The sequence below is a fragment of the Rhea pennata genome, chromosome 2 (genome assembly GCF_028389875.1).
Source record: "Rhea pennata isolate bPtePen1 chromosome 2, bPtePen1.pri, whole genome shotgun sequence".
In the NCBI taxonomy this organism is placed as follows: domain Eukaryota; kingdom Metazoa; phylum Chordata; class Aves; order Rheiformes; family Rheidae; genus Rhea; species Rhea pennata.
The window spans coordinates 53,222,491-53,241,767 of NC_084664.1; the positions used below are offsets into that span (position 1 = coordinate 53,222,491).

Sequence of the window (19,277 nt, forward strand, 5' to 3'; positions counted from 1 at the left end):
TCCCTGCCTATTGTGACCTGCTGGGGGATAGGGCATGGGGCTGCCCGCGCCGTTAGGATCCCCTGGGGCAGAGCAGGTTGTGTAGTGTGTAACGCTGTTGTCTTTGTGTAACTTCCTCAGCCTCAGACTTGGTAGTGAGCTTATCTGTGCTTAGGTTTAATCCTGGTGCTGAAACTTGTAAGGAACTAAGAACTGTTTTGGGACCATCAGGATTCTTGCAGTAAGCATCCTAAACGCCTGTCAAGTCATAAAACAAGAGGATTACTAGCTTGGACTGCATCAGTTCACCAGTACTTGTTCTATGGATAGATGCAATGGCTGTTTCTGAAGAATGCCTACTCTCCTGGTCCCCCAGTTTTCCAGAAAGAGGGATCCACTGGATCCTCTGACAACTCCCTGCCTGTCTGTGTAGGCTTCCTTGTGTTGGGAAACAAGCTGTGTGGCAGAGCAGGGGAAAGGGTGCACATCTGAGTCTCGTCCATGGTGTGGTTTAGGTGCTGGCCGGGGAGTGAGGAAGGGTTACCAGCCCCTGTAAGTATCTAGCCTCACAGCAGCTTCTGTGGACGGAAGATGAGGTTACTGCTGACTCAGTCTGTACCAGTCACTGCTGTGGTCAGAAGTAACTTAACAGCTAGCAGAGCGTTACCTTCTTTTGCTTTAGCGAGAAAGCTGAGCTCTCTGTTACCTTGTACCTTCTTGAGAGCTAATCCCGTCCAAATTCTCTCCTGTTTTTGTAAGACCACAAAGTCTTTCCTTGAGGGCACAGAGTTACCTAGCAAGTCCCTAGGCTGCAATGGCTGCAATAATACTGCGTTCCTCTTCTGGAAGGAGCTTTACTTTTTGGAAGGAGCATTTACTTACTTTAAGAAGAATGATATGGAAAAAGTCTCCAAAGTACAGGATTTACATCAGAGTTGAATTGTATTATTATAAAAGCAAAGTATTGAGGGGAATGTCCAGAATATATACTAAGATGAGTTTAGAAACAAGTATGAAGATTAGGGGTTTTAAGGTTATTTTAACTTTTAATGGCATAAGAGTAAAAACTCTACAAACCTGGTTAGCAATCTTGAATGGTTGCACCATGCACCGATAGAAATACAAGCGGTGTCGTTATGACTTGAGTGGTTGCTCTGTAGGTCTAATGGTATGAGAGAATTCAGTTGATCATGAAACTGGAAGGTTAGAAAAGACAGATGTCTTACCTATTTATAATACATTGATTTTCTATCACTGTTACGTGGTTTTTATATTTATATGATATGCTGTTAGAGGTGTTTAGTATGTAGGCATTACTATTCTTTGCCCAGTGGATCCTGATCTCTTTGATTTGTCATATAATGAAGGGGGAAGAATAAATTATGATTTAAATAATAAATGCAATCCTTCAGCACTGAGAACAATGTGCTTTGAGTTTCCTTTGGCTGCATGCTGCAGTTATGGTGACTCAGATAAAAATCGTTGGTGTTCTGGTTTCCCCTGGATCTGGTTATGCTAAGACTAATGTATCTGGATTTTTTTTTTTTTTTTAATACTGACTTTTAATGAAGAGCTTCTTTTCGTCCTTAAACAAGAGAGGAAGAGTTGGTATCCAAGTATTGAAACATGCTGAAGTAATTTATGAATGAAAAGGTTTTCATAAATAGGAATAAGTGTTTTCTGCTGAGCTCTTTTTATTTATTGAAGCAATTATCCTACCTATTGACTTAGTGCAAGTAATCAAGAGAACACTAGAATGATTGTTTCCTAGAATGGAATAGATTTACTTCATGCAAAATAAATTCATGAAACTTTGCAACTTGCTTTAAAAAAAAAAAAAAAAAAAACTTATCTTTAAAATAATGCTGTACTTGTGAATGTTTCAGGTTTGCATTAATTTTGAGGTAAAATCCTCTGCCTGTTGAAGCAGTGGATGAACTTCTTTGGGGAGAGGATTTCTTTATCTGTAGTCAGAAAAGAAATATTCAGAAGTCTTTACATGAAAGAGGAGGGTATGTATTGTAACTGTGTTGGCTAGGAAGGGTTAACTTGTATCTGAAGTAGTTCAAGCATGGGATAGCGGGTGGAATGAGGCGGGTAGGGAACCTGTACCATGCACATGTTAAATTATCACTCATTTTAAAGTTCATGGAGAATCAAACTCTTACTGTGATTGCTAACATTTAACAACAGTTCTCTCACACAGGGAAGATAATGAACTTTATTTTCTGGTAAGGTTTGAAAATCAATGCGAGGGACTACTATCTGATGTTCAGGTGTTAGTTTAGATGCATATGTATTTTGTGCACGTTTCTTTATCAAATCCTTATGAATACTTCTTTCTCTTTCTTCTCTCTCTCTCTTTTTTAAATAACTATATAGTCCTAGTCAGTACTTAAATGTAGAACTGAAATGCATTTTTCTGTCTCATCTTCTCGTACCGTGGTTTAGTCTGGCAAACTTACTCTGGCTAGGAGATTGTTTTAAATGGGAGGAACAAAACCAGATTGCCTACATGGCTTTATTTTGTTTTGTTTTCATTCCCCAAACAAGATGGTACTGTGTATCAGTAACTTCTTTGGACCCAGTTTGTTGTGCAGATGCCAATTCCTGTTAGATTCAGTAAAAATTGTTTACAAAAGGTTAGTTAATGTAGCCAAATCACAGGTAAAATAAGAAAGTCAATTTCAAAAATTCAGTTGTAGTTCAGTTTGTGGGGGGAGCGGGGTTGTATTTTGTTTGAACTTGGTAATCAATGAGAATTACCACGCTCTGTGCACTGAAGAGCACTGTTATTATTCTTCATTAAATCACAACATAGTACTTTATTGATTTTTTTTTTTTTTTTTTTTTTTTTAGTTCTAAATTTCAGCAGCAGCCTATACGCATAGCAAGGAAATAGGAAAGGCAGAAAATATTGCCATCAAAAAAACATTTGATGGGCATGATAGTATTTCCACCTTTAATGAAGGTCCTTGACACTTGGAAGAATAAAAAAAATGACTGGAAAAAGTGGTGGTTCATGTTTTATATAAGTTCTTCTGAAGTCTCTGAGGTGTTTGACTCTTAAAACAAAATTCATTTTGTTGAGGAGTTCTCTTTAATTCACCTGAATTAAAAGTGAATTAAAATATTTTTTTTTAATTATTTTTAAAAATGTATTTTATTAAAATAAAATATAACTGCAAAATCTGCTTAGACAATCAGCTGAGAACTTGCATTTATTTCTTTGTTCATATTGACTGTCTAGCTTTATTAACAAATTCTTTCTCATATTTGCAGATATTTTTTTCTAATGGTTATATGTGCTAATGATTTTTATTTCTCCTTTGCATAGAGAGAGAGAGAGAAGGAACAGGGGAAAAGTCTCTAATGGTTGTTCTTAAGTTTAAAGAACAAGATAAGGAAAAAAATCATTTTGTTTTGTATTAGTCTTCACTAGGACAGCTCTACTGCACAATTGACACATGCAGGCTGAGAAGAAGAATTTTATTGAGGCTCCTGTTGAAAAGCTTGGAAATGATAGAATTGAGATTCTCTCTGCCTTGCTCACTATCACATTTGCATATGTGCATGCATGAATTTCAAGGTCTTATTAAGACAGGGGCAAGTAACATGACAATGTTGTGTAACTAACTTGAGACAAGAACTGCTGTTTTTAAAGATTGCTCAGTGTTACTTAAGTGTTAAAAGCATGTTTTTTGTAGCAAAAGGTTTCTTGCTGCAATTGAAGCCATTGTGTAAGCTGAGCCATAGATGTTGAGCAGGATGCTTAGAAGATAAGGAAGCGTTAGGGTGAGATTCACCTGCATTACTTCAGTCCTCTGTAAGTTAGACTTTGAAGTCTAAGCTAGCTGTCTTTGGAGACGATGGAAAGATCAGATGAATCACCCTCTGGAGATGTCTGCGTCCTCTGACAATGCAGAACGCCTTGGAAGAGTGACTCCCTGATCCTGCTTTTCCATATGTAGCCGGATTAAATGAATCCCCCCCTCCCCTGTGGTGACTACTTCGAAAAAGTTTGATGCGACTGCTTTGAAATACTCAGTGAATACTTTTAAATACATAGGAAACTCTCAAGCTGGAGGCAGGGGTAGAATAAAGTTCTCCAGGGCATTGCATGCTGTCTTTGCTGTTAAATTACCGTTTTTTTTTTTGTTTTTTTTTTTTTTTTTTTCCTGTAGCTGCTTGCCTCTTTGCTATTTCCACCTTTTTTTCAGTGTCTGTAATATGAGGTGGTACTTGTGCAAACAGCAGTCCATTAACCTGTACAAATGTGATTCCTCCTTAGAAACTAAGGTACTCTGCATGAATCCCCTTCAGAGGGAGAGGAGTAGTATGCAGTCATGTAAATTGGAACTACTGTGACATGTACAGATAAAACAGATAAATTAAGGCCACTTAAGCAATCATAATTCTGCTTTTTCTAAATTTTGTGATCTTCCCTCTTCTATATGTGCATACACACATCTTAATACAGAATTCATATATTAAATATTTTTATGGAAGAAAGAGTCTGATATAAAACGTGATTATCACTGGTGCCATTAATGCCTATTCAGTTTGTTGAATTTGAAACCATAAGAGCCTGCAGAAATCCCTGCTGTTGGGAGCCGCTGGTAGCAGCTGAAGTATTGACAGCAAATTGGGGGCTAGAGCAAGGGGGAGCAAGTAGTTTTTCCAGCGAGCTTCATTCTGGCAAAAGAACACAAGAGCCAGGTCTCTCAGCTTTATTCTGGACTTTTTTTTTTTTTTTTTTTTTTTTTTTAAAAAAAAAAAAGTATTCTCAGCAAATGCATGCTTTTCATATAGCTTAACTCATTCTGCCGTCCTTCCCACTAGAGGTATCTTTATCTTTCCATTGCTCTTAATTCATTGTTCTGATTGGAATGTGAAATAAATACTGCTGTTCTATAAGTACATAAAAGTGCTAGTGACTTAGATCCTTACTTACTGTATTTGCCTGTCAGGAGTAATGCTTTGGAAGATGTTCATGGGCATTTAACATCTAGAAGTCACAGAGTGTCCTCTATATTTGATGAAAAGAAACTACTATAGAGGCTGAATCAAAACTCTTCTCCATTGACTGTGAAATGAAAATATCTGCCTCAGGAAGTTAGTATAGATGCTCATTTTTAGTATTTATGTTCTTAAACAACAGGATTGCTGCTTTATTTATTACTAAGTTACTTGTCTTGCAAAGAGGATAGCATTGCCTAATCCAGTAGTAATTTTGGTAATGGTATATTCAGCCAGCAAATCTGAATCTGTGGACAGTATCAGATTGTATGGTATAATCATTTTAGTTGCAAATGCTTACATTAAATTAAATTACATTAAGTAATTAACTATGTTAACTTACATTAAACATAAAACATTAAACAGCTTAATGTTTTTGCAGTCTGTAATGTGGAAAGCGTATTGTGGGATTCTCAAGACTTATGCATGTACTGCGTGGCAGGTCGCACCTCTGCTCCTTGAACGTGCTGCGGTTCCAGTTTGTCACATTTGGAAGTCAGATACTCTTCTAGTTAGCTTAGTGGCATATGTTGTTTAAAATGCTGTAGGTATTAAAGATAACTAACTGCAAGTGAAAGTCTGTATTTCTTCCCTCCTTCTTTCACCAAGCTAATCCTTTTTGCTATTGCGTAGGGTTTTATTTTTGTTCTCTCCCCTCTTCCCCTTTCCCTCCTTGCTAAATCGTTCTTTGTGGCTTACTTATGTTCAGTTCAGGAATTTAATCATTCACTAGATCTTTGTGTGTGTGTTTTGTTTTTTGTTTTTTTTGTGAATACCTTCAGGGATCTCTTTGCACACAAGGATATGGAATATAGTATGAGGAATAAGAATACAGCAAGTAGCAAGGCTGTGGGGTTTTTTTGTTTGTTTTTTTTTGTTTTTTTTTAGGCTGGCTTCTTCTCTGTGTTTTGGTGTGTTGTGTATGGTGTTTGTTTTTTTTTTTTTTTGGGTGGGGGGGGAGTTGGCAACAGTTGGAGAAAGAGTGACACTGTGTGGTAAGATGAAGAATTTCGCTTCTGTTCTCTTGACCTCTTTCAGTACTCTTATTCTTTATGATATTTTTATTTATCTTCTGTACAATGGTAAGATTTTTTTTTGTGTGTGATTACTTTTGTATTTTCCATAGGTTATAAATTTTTGGCAGCTGACTAATTTATGACTAAACATTTCCAAGAGAAGTTGTAATAACCCTTAACAGTTTCTTCTACTGATAAAGAAACCTAGGTTTTGTTCAATACTTCAAGGAATGCATATCTAGAGGAAAAAAAAAAAACTTGGTGAAAGAGGCTGGAAGCACAGAAAGATCTCCATAGGGGGAAAACAAAACAAAAAAAAAGTGAACAGATAATAGTGTTAATATGCTAATCATGAGGAGCTGTAGTAGGTGTGTATTATAGTGCAAAGTATAAAAAGTTTGCCCTTATTATTTGGAAAAAGAAGTTAATGGCAAATAAATTAGAGGTGAAATTAGAGGCGAGACTCCTTGGGGAAGGAAAAAGGAGATACTTTTAGTCACTGTATAAAACAGATTTCATCATTGAAGCAAACAACTTAATACTTAAAAGCAGTATTTTGCTGTTCATGTAGCTTCTGAGACTAGTCAGCATTTGGCGGTGTGAAATATAAAGGCCTGTGTGAGTTAGGACTGCCAATCATGAGCACTTCAGGGAGTTTGAAGCCAAATCCAGTTTTGGGATGGCTGTGCCCTAGCACTAACCGCTGCTGACATTGCAGATGCCGTGGCATGCTGCTGGCTGCGCACGTGGAGGGGAGAAGGCATTCAACTGCTGGAGCAGTGCTTGCTGCTTGGGAATCTGTTTCATATTTCCTTTGAGGAGAAGGTACCAGGCTGGCTAGAAGCACAGCGGAAGCCAGATCTGCCCAGGGGTTCTTGGGCCACACAGAAGTCAGTCCATGGATGCTTTGGAGGAAGGGACGAGGAATGCTAGCAGAAATAGAAAGTCTTCTTTCACACTGCTACTAAAAGACTGCTAGGCTGAATCACAGAGGCTTGCTTGTTTGGTAGCACTAATCTGTTTTCTCTCTGCCTCTCCCTGCCCCCTCCCCCCTTTTTTTAAAGGTTGAATTTTCCTATCCTCCTCTAATGCCTGGAGAAGGACATGACAGCCACAGTTTACCAGAAGAATGGAAATATTTGCCATTTCTTGCTTTACCAGATGGCGCTCACAACTATCAAGAAGGTAAGAAACCAGAGAGGGAAGTGGAATGTACTAGTGTCTGCTTTGTGCCTCTAATGTACACAAGAGAAAAATTCTAATATCTGATCAACTGGGTTTTTTTGCTATCAGATTTCTTGTACTTTGCATTTTTGTATAACCTGCAAAATGAATAGATAATGAAACATTGCCTCAAGGTTGAAAGTGAAAATATATCATAAAAGTTCAGCTCCTACATCAAGAAATCAGGTCAATAGAAGTTCAGTTTAAGGGTTGAGTATCACTTGTGTATACTCTTAACACAAAACAATGACACCAGCTATCTGAAAAAAATACTTGAAGGGAGAAGAACCTCTTAATGCTGTTTTGAGGTAAGAGGAAAATGCAATTCTAACATTCAGATCTGTAAGATATGTACTGATTATGATACCTGTTCCCACACTAACTTGGTGATTATTGGAATAACCTACAAGCACCTACAGAGTCTTATTCAAAGTCTGCAGAATGATGTATGTTGAACATACAAATATATGAAGGGTCAGGAGCAGGAACAGGAACTTCAGTGTATTGGTCTGCATAATGGAAAGACAGAAGGATTCTTTTGACTTGCGGTTACTACTAAGATTGTTGCTGAAGCCCAATGTTCTTATTAAATTATCACAACAGATGATAATACCCGTAAGGATCCTTGAGGAAAAAGGGAATAAAGGAGACTGGAGCTTTTATTTGAGCAGTTTTGTCTGTCTTATGTTTGCTTCTCAAAGACTGACCTCCCTCCCCCTGGAAACTAAAAATCGTACAATTCTGAGATCTGGATTCAGAATTTAAAATTACTTGTCCCAAGCCAAAGTAGTTTAAGTACTGTTCACTCCAAAATGAATAGTTAAAAATAACTGATTGCTTACAGCTACTGTTATTAGGAAAGTTTTTAATTTATTTCTTTGTATTTGACAGCAGTTCAGTTCATCATAATAGCATATTTATTTGCATGTGCAGTTATTTTATCAGTTGTTTTGCACAGCAGTGAAGAAGGAAACCACTTAAAACAACAAAATATCAAAAAGACCTTTAATGCTACTTTATTAAGGCTTTTTAACTTTGTGTACTTAGTTTTCTATTCCTTAAGCTTCTGGGGATTCATTTGGAAGTGAAAGAATTCATACCAAAATAATCCCATTCCTAGCAGCAATAGGAGTCACTCTGAGTCTGTGTGTAGTCATGATTTTTGTTCTATTTCTGCATCCTTAGATCTCCCATGAGCAGTAGGATAGATTGAAAGCTAGGAAATTAGAGGCCATCTTACTTACCTGCTACCTCTTGGTTCATTACTATGCTAGTTAATACTGAACTTCTGGCAGTTTTATTGGCGTAGTAAAAGGTTATTAGTGTGTGCTTTTTTGGTAAGAAACAAATGATGTGGCAATGAAACTAGTAAATCTTTGTTTTATAGGGAGGAATCAACATGAACTTGGAATTGGCAAATGCACTTCAGATAAATGTATATTTATCTGTAGTGACTTTTAGTTGTGTATTTACTTTCGAGTTTATAACTAGCTTCCACTGAAGGAGTTATATTTTTGCAAAGAGGATGATTGGTAGGGTAAATGCTCTTGAAGGTTTACTAAAACCCTATGTGATCTGTATAATAGTTAAATTTGCTCAAGGGAATAAATTTTTTTACATATTGGACCCAATACATAGTCTGTTCTATTCTATTTTGTTACTACAAAGCAAGCAATTTTACTTGAATGAAATTTGTATTGACATCAGTATGTTTTGAATCATAGCAGAATCATAATTTATATTTTGCATCTCATTTATTTATGAATTAAGAACTTTTTTTGCAGTAACGACAAGTGTGTATCTTGATATCAAGTCTTATAATTTGAATCAAAATACTCTTCTTAAAATCCTTTCTTGTGTCATATTATGTAAATTGCTTCTTTTGTGTCACACTTGTACAGAGAAAAAACTGAGTCCTTTCTGCTAGAGTAGTAGTATTGTGCATAGGTAGCCACCATGGCAGTGGCAGCAGGAGCTCTAAGCTTTCAGACTGTGTATTTCCTCCTTCAACTTTTTATACGTTCTTTGCATTTACCTTCTTATGGGCACTGCACTGCTGCTGTACACCCAGCCTCACCAGTTCTGTACGACTAGCCTTACAGTGCCTTATTTCTGCTCCTTCACAGCAAGCTGGAAGTGCAGCATACGTGGGGATTTCGAAGATGCTTCTCTGCTGACAAGAGCTGCTCATGAGCATCTGTCGTTGAGCTCATAGGGATTTGGTCAGGCTAAAACACAGACTGTTGTCAGAATATCCATATTAGCACAGCTGGAGCTACTTCCCAAAGGCACCTCATGGTTTGGAAACTCCAGTTTCCAAGCATAGATTTCTAGAGGACTCTTGTGTTAGCACAAATTTTAGCACCCAAAGTACTCAGGATTTTCAGCAGTAAACTTTTTGTGAGTAAGTTGTGCTGAAAATAAAAATACTGAACGCTTCCCTTTGTTAGTGACTTACAAAGTATTCTTTTCTTCTTCATAGATACAGTGTTTTTCCACTTGCCTCCAAGATGTGGGGATCGAACCACAGTATATGGTGTTTCTTGCTATAGGCAGATTGAAGCCAAGGTAACTTTACAAGTTGTAAATTATATCAATGAATTGATAGGCTTGATGTGTAAATGACTCTGAATTTCAGTGGTTTGTGTTACACCAACATTCAGACAGCAGGATCAGAATTGTCATCTCACCTTAAAAAATCCATGAAAACCTTCTCCACAGATAGTTCTCAAGTTCTGTAGCTATTTATTTCGCTGTCAGCAGACATACTGTATTATTCCTTGTCAATTGCCTTGAAGATTCCAAAATGTTTTGGTTCTTGACAACTAATCCAGACATCAGCCCCAAGCAGCAAAATTTAAGCTGATAATCTGTCAAACTGCCAAGTCCTGTTGTCAAAAAGTAGATTTCTTGGGTGGAAGCAATTTAAATTTCTCCATTGTGTGACTATGAAGATTTTTAGAGGATTTCCTAGGATCTGGCCATACGAATGCCATGATGTTTCTTCTCACATATCTCCTTTGCCAAAAGTACATTCGTGAAGTGGACTGCAATCTACCCTTCCACTATATGTAGCTACTTACTGGTACTGACCTATTCCCAGTAAAGCTGAAAAACTGAGAGGAGATGATAGATCACTCTATGTGATCACGCTTTGAGGAGACTGTACTTTGAGAAAATTCTATGTGCTAGAATATGTTCATATTTTCAAAAATAGCAGTGAAAGTATCATCTATGAAACTCTAATTGAAAAGTTTTTAAGATTTCTTTAAAAATACAGCTTTTCCTGTGAAATGCCCTCTGATCATCTTTGTAGCCCTACGCTGGACTCTCTCCAGTAGCTCCATGTCTCTCTTGTACTGGGAAGCCCAGAGCTGGACACAGTACTCGAGATGAGGCCTCAGCAGGGCTGAGTAGAGGGGCAGGATCACCTCCCTTGACCTGCCGGCAACACTCTTCCTAATGCACCATTGGCCTTCTTGGCCACAAGGCATATTGCTGACTCATGGTCAACCTGTCATCCACCAGCACTCCCAGGTCCTTCTCTGCAGAGCTGCTCTCCAGAAGGTCAGCCCCCAACCTGTACTGATGGCTAGGGTTATTTTTCCCTAGGTGCACTTCCCTGCACTTGCCCTTGTTGAACCTCAGGAGGTTCCTCTCTGCCCAACTCTCCAGCCTGTCCAGGTCTCTCTGAAGGGCAGCACAGCCATCAGGTGTATCAGCCACTCCTCCCACCTTGGTATCATCGGCAAACTTGCTGAGGAGGCACTCTGTCCCCTCATTCAGGTCATTGATGAAGAAGTTGAACAGGATGGGAGCCAGTCCTGAGCCCTGGGGGACGCCACTAGCCACAGGCCTCCAACTAGACTCCATGCCACTGATGACAACCCTCTGAGCTCTGCCTTTCAGCCAGTTCTCAATCCACCTCACTGTCCACTCATGTAGCCCACACTTCCTGAGCTTGCCTAGTAGGATGTTATGGGAGACAGTTTCAAAAGCCTTGCTGAAGTCAAGGCAGACAACGTCTACTGCTCTGCCCTCATCTACCCAGCCAGTCATTCCATCATAGAAGGCTATCAGGTTGGTTAAGCAGGATTTCCCTTTAGTGAATCCATACTGGCTACTCCTGATCACCTTCTTTTCCTCCGTATATTCGGAGGTGACATCCAGATTGAGCTGTTCCATCACCTTTCCAGGGATGGAGGTGAGGCTGACTGGCCTATAGTTGCCTGGGTCCTCCTTCTTGACCTTTTTGAAGGCTGGAGTGACATTGGCTTTCTTCCAGTCCTCAGGCACCTCTCCAGTTCTCCAGGACCTTTCAAAGATAATGGAGAGCGGCCTGACAACATCTGCTGGCTCCCTCAGTACCCATGGGTGCATCCCATCCGGGCCCATGTATTTGTGGATATCTTGCCTGCCCAGAAGGTCTCTAATCTTTTCCTCCTCAATCAAAGGAAAGTCTTCCTTTCTCCAGACTTTCTCCCTTGTGTCCAGGTTCCTGAATTCCTGAGGGCTGGTCTTAGCAGTGAAGACTGAAGCAAAGAAGGCATTCGGTAACTCTGCCTTCTCTGTATCCCTTGTCACCAGGGCCTGTGCCCCATTCAGTAGTGGGCCCACATTTTCCCGAGTCCTCTTCTTGCTGCTGATGTATCTGAAGAAGCCCTTGCTGTTGTCCTTGACATCCCTTGCCAGACTCAATTCCAACTGGGCCTTAGCCTTCTTCACAGCATCTCTTCTGACTGCATTTCTATAATTCTCCTAAGTAGCCTGTCCCCTCTTCCACATTCTGTGTGCTTTCTTCTTCTGTCAGAATTTGGCCAAGAGCTCCTTGCTCACCCATGCAGGTCTCCTGCCCCTTATGCTGCCCTTCTTACTCATAGGGATGCACTGCTCTTGAGCTTGGAGGAAGTGATGTTTGAATACTAGCCAGCTCTCCTGGATCCCCCTTCCTTCTAGGGCCTTAACCCATGAGACTCTACCAAGTAGGTCTCTGAAGAGCTCAAATTCCGCTCTCCTGAATTCCAGGGTTGCAGTCCTGCTTGTTGCCTTACTTCCTGCAGAATCCTGAACTCCACTGTTTCACGGTCACTGCAGCCAAGGCTACCCCCAACCTTCACGTCTCTAACTAGCCCCTCTCTGTTGGTAAGGACAAGGTCCAGCAGGATATCCTTCCCTGTAGGCTCCTCCACCATCCGTGACAAGAAGTTATCACCAATGCATTGCAGGAGCCTCCTGGACTGTTTGTGCCTTGCTGTGTTGTCCCTCCAGCAGATGTCAGGGTGGCTGAAGTCTCCCATGAGAACCAGGGTCTGTGATCTTGAGGCTACCTCCAGCTGTGTATAGAAGGCCTCATCAACTTTCTCTTCCTGGTGGCCTGTAGTAGACACCCACAACAGTGTCCCCCGTGTTAGCCTGCCCTTTGATCTTTACCCATAAGCTCTCAACTGCCTCCTCCACCCCTAGGCAGAGCTCGATGCATTCCAGTTGCGCTCTCACGTAAAGAGCAGCTCCACCACCTCGCCTTCCTGGCTTGTCTCTCCTAAAAAGCACATAGCCATCCATGACAGCGTTCCAGTCATGTGAGCTATCCCACCATGTCTCCGTGATTGCAATGAGATCATGACCCTGTGATCGCACACAGATCTCCAGATTCTCCTGTTTGTTCATGCAAATTATGTACTCTGTTTTAGTCTTAACCATGCCTTGATTTTACCTCAAGTTTCTGTTTATGCTATGAGAAGAAATTTTACAAATACAGATTTTAACTCTGTTTCTTGTGTTGATTTTGGTTTGCTCACTCTGTTTGTAGACAGCGTTCACAGCATTCTGTGATTAAATATTCTGTGATTTAACTATACAATTGTTTTAACTTGGTTTTATTGCACTCTTCTTTCCATTTTATGCTGTTTACTAACCAATTAAGAAGATAAATAGATTTTTAAATTGAACTGTTTGCAACAAGTAGATTATAAAACAATGTGTGTTTTATATGAACTCCAGCACTCTTCCCATCTGGCTTTTTGATGTGCGGACTGGAATCTACATGCTTGCTGTTTTGCACAATTAAGTGAATCACTTGACTGTATTTGCTGTTAAGTGCTAGGACCATTTGGTCTGGCTGAGAAAGTAGTTGCCTGTGCAGGTGATACTTCTATTTTATAGATGGCTCAAGGAAAATTCTTGAGTATAAAGCAAATAAACGATTGCCAGGCAAAGGCTTTTCAGCCTCGTCCATTTGCACAAATAGAGTTAGAGAAGTTCAGGTGATGTGTTGAGTCTTTTCTTCTGCTGCATTACCTGTGGTTAAAATTGTCATTGCCTTTTATTTATACTAATGCGTTTTAAACAATCCTATGCTTATCATCACAGCTGTATTTAGATTTTTGCTATGAACAGTGAGATGAGAGCACAGCTGTGACAAATCAGTGTTCTGGCTGTTTGTATTAGATAAAGACATACTGTTACATGGTTTGTATGTTCCACTGTTGAAGGCTGTCAGTCCTTGGATTTTATTTAAATAGAGGGTATGTGACAACTAGATCCTTGAAAGAATTCTTTTTGAAATTGTGTGTGGGTAAAAATGCTGTAATATTTCTATTTCTTAGGCATTAAAAGTACGGCAAGCAGACATCACCCGAGAAACAGTACAGAAAAGCGTCTGTGTTCTCAGTCAGCTGGTAAGAATGTTTAACTCTCAAAACACTTCCTAAGAACAAATTAAAATGGTTTGTTTTCTTATTTGCAAGTATTCTTATTTGGAAACTTTTGGCTCTAAATACTTTTTTAAATCATTGTAAAGGGTAACAAAATGAACGCTGGAGTGAAGATGAATTAGAAAGATACGGCATTTGAGTGTACTACCTTGAATTGATATCTGCCTATGAAAATAATTGTAAAACTATCTGCCTGTTGTCAGGAATTGTGATATCTATTTCACTTTTGATAGTTCTTAAGTGCTGATTCTTTAGTTCTTTATTTCATGAAGTAGAGTTTGGGGATTTGGCCACCGTAATAAGTAATTATCAAAAAAATTGGAGAAAGTAGCCACTCACAACGGTCAAAGAGGTTTTAAGATATTCACATACTTAACATACCCTGTTTTGAGGGGACATGTATATGTACCAATAGGTATAGTGACAGCTACCAATTGCCAGGCAGGTAAAAGAACTTCTTTCAGTGCTTAAATTGTTACTGCAGGTGCATGAGCAGTGTTAAGCAGGAAAGTACTTTTCCAGAAAGATGTTCAGTGATGGTATGGTGTGTACAAATGGAAAGAAAGAAGAAAGAATTATTATCATTTAAAATGAGCACAGAAGACAAGACACTGCAAGGTGGCAGTCAAGAGTTTTTGCTTCTGAAAATGCACTGTACCTCTGATAATATGTCTGTATTGCAAGATAAGAACGAGAGAAGACTGAAGCTTAAGATGAGTTATGTAATAAGTTTTCTTCACTTACTTGCTTTTCTATTTTTTTTTTGTTCAAGCCTTTGTATGGGCTACTTCAGGCAAAGCTGCAACTCATTACACACGCGTATTTTGAAGAAAAAGACTTCTCACAAATTTCAATTCTAAAGGTAAAGTTTAAACCATATTCATATAGAACTAAGCCTTCAGCGTATGGCTACAGGTTTTAATGTTTTTAATGAGTGATTTGCTTAGATACTCCATTTTCATAGGTGATTGTATTACTCAACTCAAGCAATAAATTACAAGAACTGAGAGAACTACCCAAATCTGACAGAGGGTCAACTTTCTGATTTGTAATGAAATGCATGTTGACTGTTACGCTTATTCTTGCATCTCCATTGACTCCCTTAGTAAAACTTGCCTTTCTTCCTGAAATAAGCTGTTGAAATCCTTGAAATGAGCCATTTTTTTAAAAATTCTGAATTGTGTGTGACTATATGTCATTAATGCGTTCTGGGTTTTTTGTTTTTGTTCCAACTCTTACAGGAACTCTATGAGCATATGAATAGCTCTTTGGGAGGAACTTTGCTGGAAGGGTCACAAGTTTATCTTGGTAAGTGACATTTTTGTACAAGCAGCAGAGATAATGTTATGCTAACCAGCACATTTGCTTTTTGAGCTAATTTGCTTCTGTGCATTAAGAAATTAAGCACCAGCAGTTTATGTGCCTTCATAGTATTCTGTTATGCATTCCTTCCTTAATGGATTTAAATAAATGTCAAATAAATGCTATATTCCCTCCATAATAGCACTTAGTTGTAGGTTGAAAGCTGTGATGCATCTTGGCTTGAAGGCTTGACAAGTGAGCGCTTGGCTGCTTTTGGGAAACAGTACTTTCGTAATTCTGAAGTGAAATGACTTGTTGGTATGGGATGCTCAACTTTTTGTGTACCTGTTATCTGGGAAGTCTTCCATATGATTCTAGCTTTTCCCTGCGTTTTCTGAATGCATAGGGTAGGATTTAATTCGATGTTTCCATAATACTGTGCTGCATTCAACAGGAGTAACACAGAGTGTGGTTACTCATGTTACTACAGTCTCCATTGTAGCTTTAACTATTATTCGTATTCAAAGGAAAGATAATTTTCTATGAGTTCTCCTAACAAAATAACTTGATTTACATGGAGTGCTAGTATAATTGCTATCTGGATTCGGCTTCCTCCCCCCTCCCCCTCACCCCCCACACCCACAGCGAAATGATGACAAGAAGTAAGTTGGAATCTCTACTAGATACTGAAGTGGAATAATAGCTTTCCTTTTGATATTTCAGGTCTGTCTCCTCGGGATCTTGTTCTTCACTTTAGACACAAGGTATACTTTCTCTGCTACATTATAATTATGAAGTACAGCATGTTAATGCCTTGCACAAATTTGTGGAGTAAAAGGCTTTGTGAGCAACTGAAAAATAAACATGCCTAAACACAGGTAAACTAGGAGTGAGGCTCTTTCCTTAGGACTTCTGGTTACAGACTTCTAATTTCCCCTTCCCTTCTATGTACATAATTCAGTAAAGGTTAGTTCCAGACAAAAAAATACTTTCTTTGTTATTTCCTGGTTTCCCTGGAAACTTCTAGGGTTTTTGAGACATTTCTTGAATCACGTCCCAAAGTGGAAATTGTATCTCTATTTCCTGTTCCTTATCAGATGAATGTACTGGAAGAATGTTGCTAATGTCCTGGCACACACAACTTACCTTTTTTCCCCATATCTTTTTTTCCCATAATTTCTACAGCTCCTGCTATCATAGAACATGAAGGACCTTGTTTCCCTTCTTTTTCTTGATGGCTGTTGAAATGCAGAGTGTATCCTAAGTTGCAAATAACCTTTAGAATCTTTTATTTATTTATTTATTATTAACCGATAAGCATCAAGGAAAAATTGAGAAATGAGGATAATGAATTTGCATGTGCACAGTAGATATTTGGGGAGGTAGAACTAATTTTTATTTCACTTCCAACATTCCAGTTGTGCCCTACAAGCATCTATTTGTTTTCTTTGAGTACAAAGAAAGTCAGGACAACCATCTCTGATTTAGATACCACATTTGTAGATGTCTAAAATTAGGTGAAGTGAGCACTATTTTTGGTGTTCTGCTGAATTCATTTATGTGTTTCTGTTGAGGAGCTGGTCTGTGCTTATGCAGTTTATTGCTTTTTGAAACTCTGTAGTGATAGAATGTATTCTTACTCATAAATAAGCTTTATATGATTTAAAGTATGCAATTCCTGTTTGTGCAGTTCGTTCTTTGTGCACCTCAGATGCTATTTTCAAAGAACATTCAGGTGGAGAAAGGATATAAGGACACTAGTTTCTGTTGGCCAAATGTATTTGATTGTTTAGTCAATAAAATCAATAATTAATATTAAACTTTGAATAAGAGAAAGTTTGTACAGTATTTTTGATAAATGGCAATGGTTCACTCACCATGTTTTTCTTTTCTGTATTTTTCAGGTCTTGATCCTTTTTAAATTGATTCTTCTAGAGAAAAAGGTAACGTTTTGTAGGCCAAGAATTGAAATAGAAGTGTAATTATTAGTTTTCTTTCATATGAAGATGTGTAAAATATACCAGTGACAAATAAGAATTATATTTAAAGTACTTTTGTATGCATGTATATGTTTGGAAACTATGCTTTAATTAACTGTTGTGTTAACATAAACTTGTTCTCACCTCTTCTGTATACTCTGCCTTATTAAGAGCTGTCTCAGTGAAATAAGTAAGATGTATTTAAATGAGCAGAGAAACATGATGTATTATAAAAAGACAGGAATGGATACACATAATGCAAACAGCTACTTGTGTGAAGGAATGGATAGAAAATATAGGTACCTTTTTTTTTAAATAAAAAAAAAAAAAAAAAAAAACATATGACTGTACAGGATCCAGTCAACTACAACTTTTGATTTAAGCATTGCATAAGCATACCAAGGGAAACTAGTGCTAGGAACCTCTTTCAAAGCTGAGTTATGTAGACAGGTAGAGGAGAGAATGTAAGAAGTAATATTTTTGCCTTGTTCTTTGAATTTTTGTTTAAACATTGCTTTCGGTTCTCAAAATTTCACTCTTTCTTTAATGAACCTGCTCTGTTAAAAGCTAGCTTCTTCAGAGTGGTGAGAAGGAAAATCCGAATTTTCCCATTGGCTACAACTGGCAAGTCAGTAGGATTTGACCTATAAAATATCAAAACAGCTTTTTGAAGCTTCTGTCTAAGGCTTAGGTACCTTTTGTGAGACAGTACGTACTCCCTTTTATAGATGTACTTGGACGACTTCACTAAAGCTTCTGCACTTGTCACCTAATTCTGTATGCTAGAAATACCTTGATAGTTATAAGTGTTTCTTGAAGAGAATACATTTAATTTTTGCATTGAAGATGTATATACTAAAGCTGCTGTGTTATTTAAGGCTATGCAAAGTATACTTGAGAAAATACAGTTATTACACAGTGGCAGTACATGTGCAGAAATGAATGTAATTAAGACTTAATAGGTAAGATTTTTTTTCCCCAAATCACTGAATACATTTTGAACTTCTACAGGAAGACTTTTTTATAAAACATACCTATTGCTCTATTTAAAAAAAACCTTGATGTTAGCATTCCATCACAGTAGTTCAACTCTTAGGTGTATGTAAAACAAACAAACAAAAAGCCTTAACTGAGCTACATTTTTTTTTCTCTGAAGCTGCACAAACCACAGGACATAAATGCATAGGAAGAGTGGAGAGAAGCTTTGCCAAGCATGTTTATATGACTCAGACATGAATCTGCTTTGAAAATAACTGGATTCTTATTGAATAAATCTGTGAAGTTTTTATTTTTGTTTGTTTTTTTCTTTTTTTTTTCCCTAAGCCATAACAGGAAAAGAACACTTTCAATTTCAAAAGGAAGAGTTTTGGTTTCCTGGTACTGCCTGTTTTCTGACAGACGTTAAGGTTCCAAAATAGCTCTGGGAAATCTGTATGTTCAAACACCTTATAGGCAAGAAGCTGCTAGTAATGCCAATGTTCCTTGAGCAGAAAAATGCCCGAATGCCACGGATTGATTTTCTTTAATGCCTAGCAGTTTGGCTAATGTCTTTCCAAAGGCTAAAGGAAACCCCCACCTCACCCCCAGCTACTTTTAAGCTGCAAGACCATTTCCAGATGGCAATCGTTTAGCTTTCTGCTGCCAGGACCGCTCAGTTTGCTAATGTAAATGTTGTAGACCTTACGACAGGATAGGGAGGGCTAAAGAAATGTGCACCATTGCAAATGGAAAGATGACAGAGGCAGTCAATGGGAAGTATAGAAAAGTCATCAGCTTAAGTATGCAGTACACCTAATAAAAAAAAAATACAGGTAGACTTTTTGAAAAGGAGGTACTTTATAAACTTGTTTATTTCTGTAGACTTATAAATGACTTCAGCTAGGAATACATGATACCTGAGAATCTTAAACTGAAAGGGATAGTGTGGGGTTTCTGTCCAGCTCCATGCTGTTACATCAGGTAGCTTTCATTAACTTATTGACCAGCTTCTCAAAAGAAGCTAGACTCTTTATTCCCACTGGTGTCAGTGGAAATTACGCTGTTCA

General features: G+C 38.3%; 1 protein-coding gene across 1 annotated transcript in view; it reads left to right on the forward strand.

Moving 5' to 3' along the window:
• AVL9 (AVL9 cell migration associated) overlaps positions 1–19,277 on the forward strand; it is a 46,856-nt gene that overhangs the window by 11,364 nt on the left and 16,215 nt on the right. Inside the window, exons 2-8 of the mRNA XM_062569528.1 lie at positions 7,079–7,199; positions 9,721–9,806; positions 13,844–13,915; positions 14,724–14,813; positions 15,193–15,259; positions 15,977–16,017; positions 17,158–17,196. Coding sequence (XP_062425512.1) covers positions 7,079–7,199; positions 9,721–9,806; positions 13,844–13,915; positions 14,724–14,813; positions 15,193–15,259; positions 15,977–16,017; positions 17,158–17,196 — 516 coding nt within the window. The remainder of the gene's footprint in view (positions 1–7,078; positions 7,200–9,720; positions 9,807–13,843; positions 13,916–14,723; positions 14,814–15,192; positions 15,260–15,976; positions 16,018–17,157; positions 17,197–19,277) is intronic.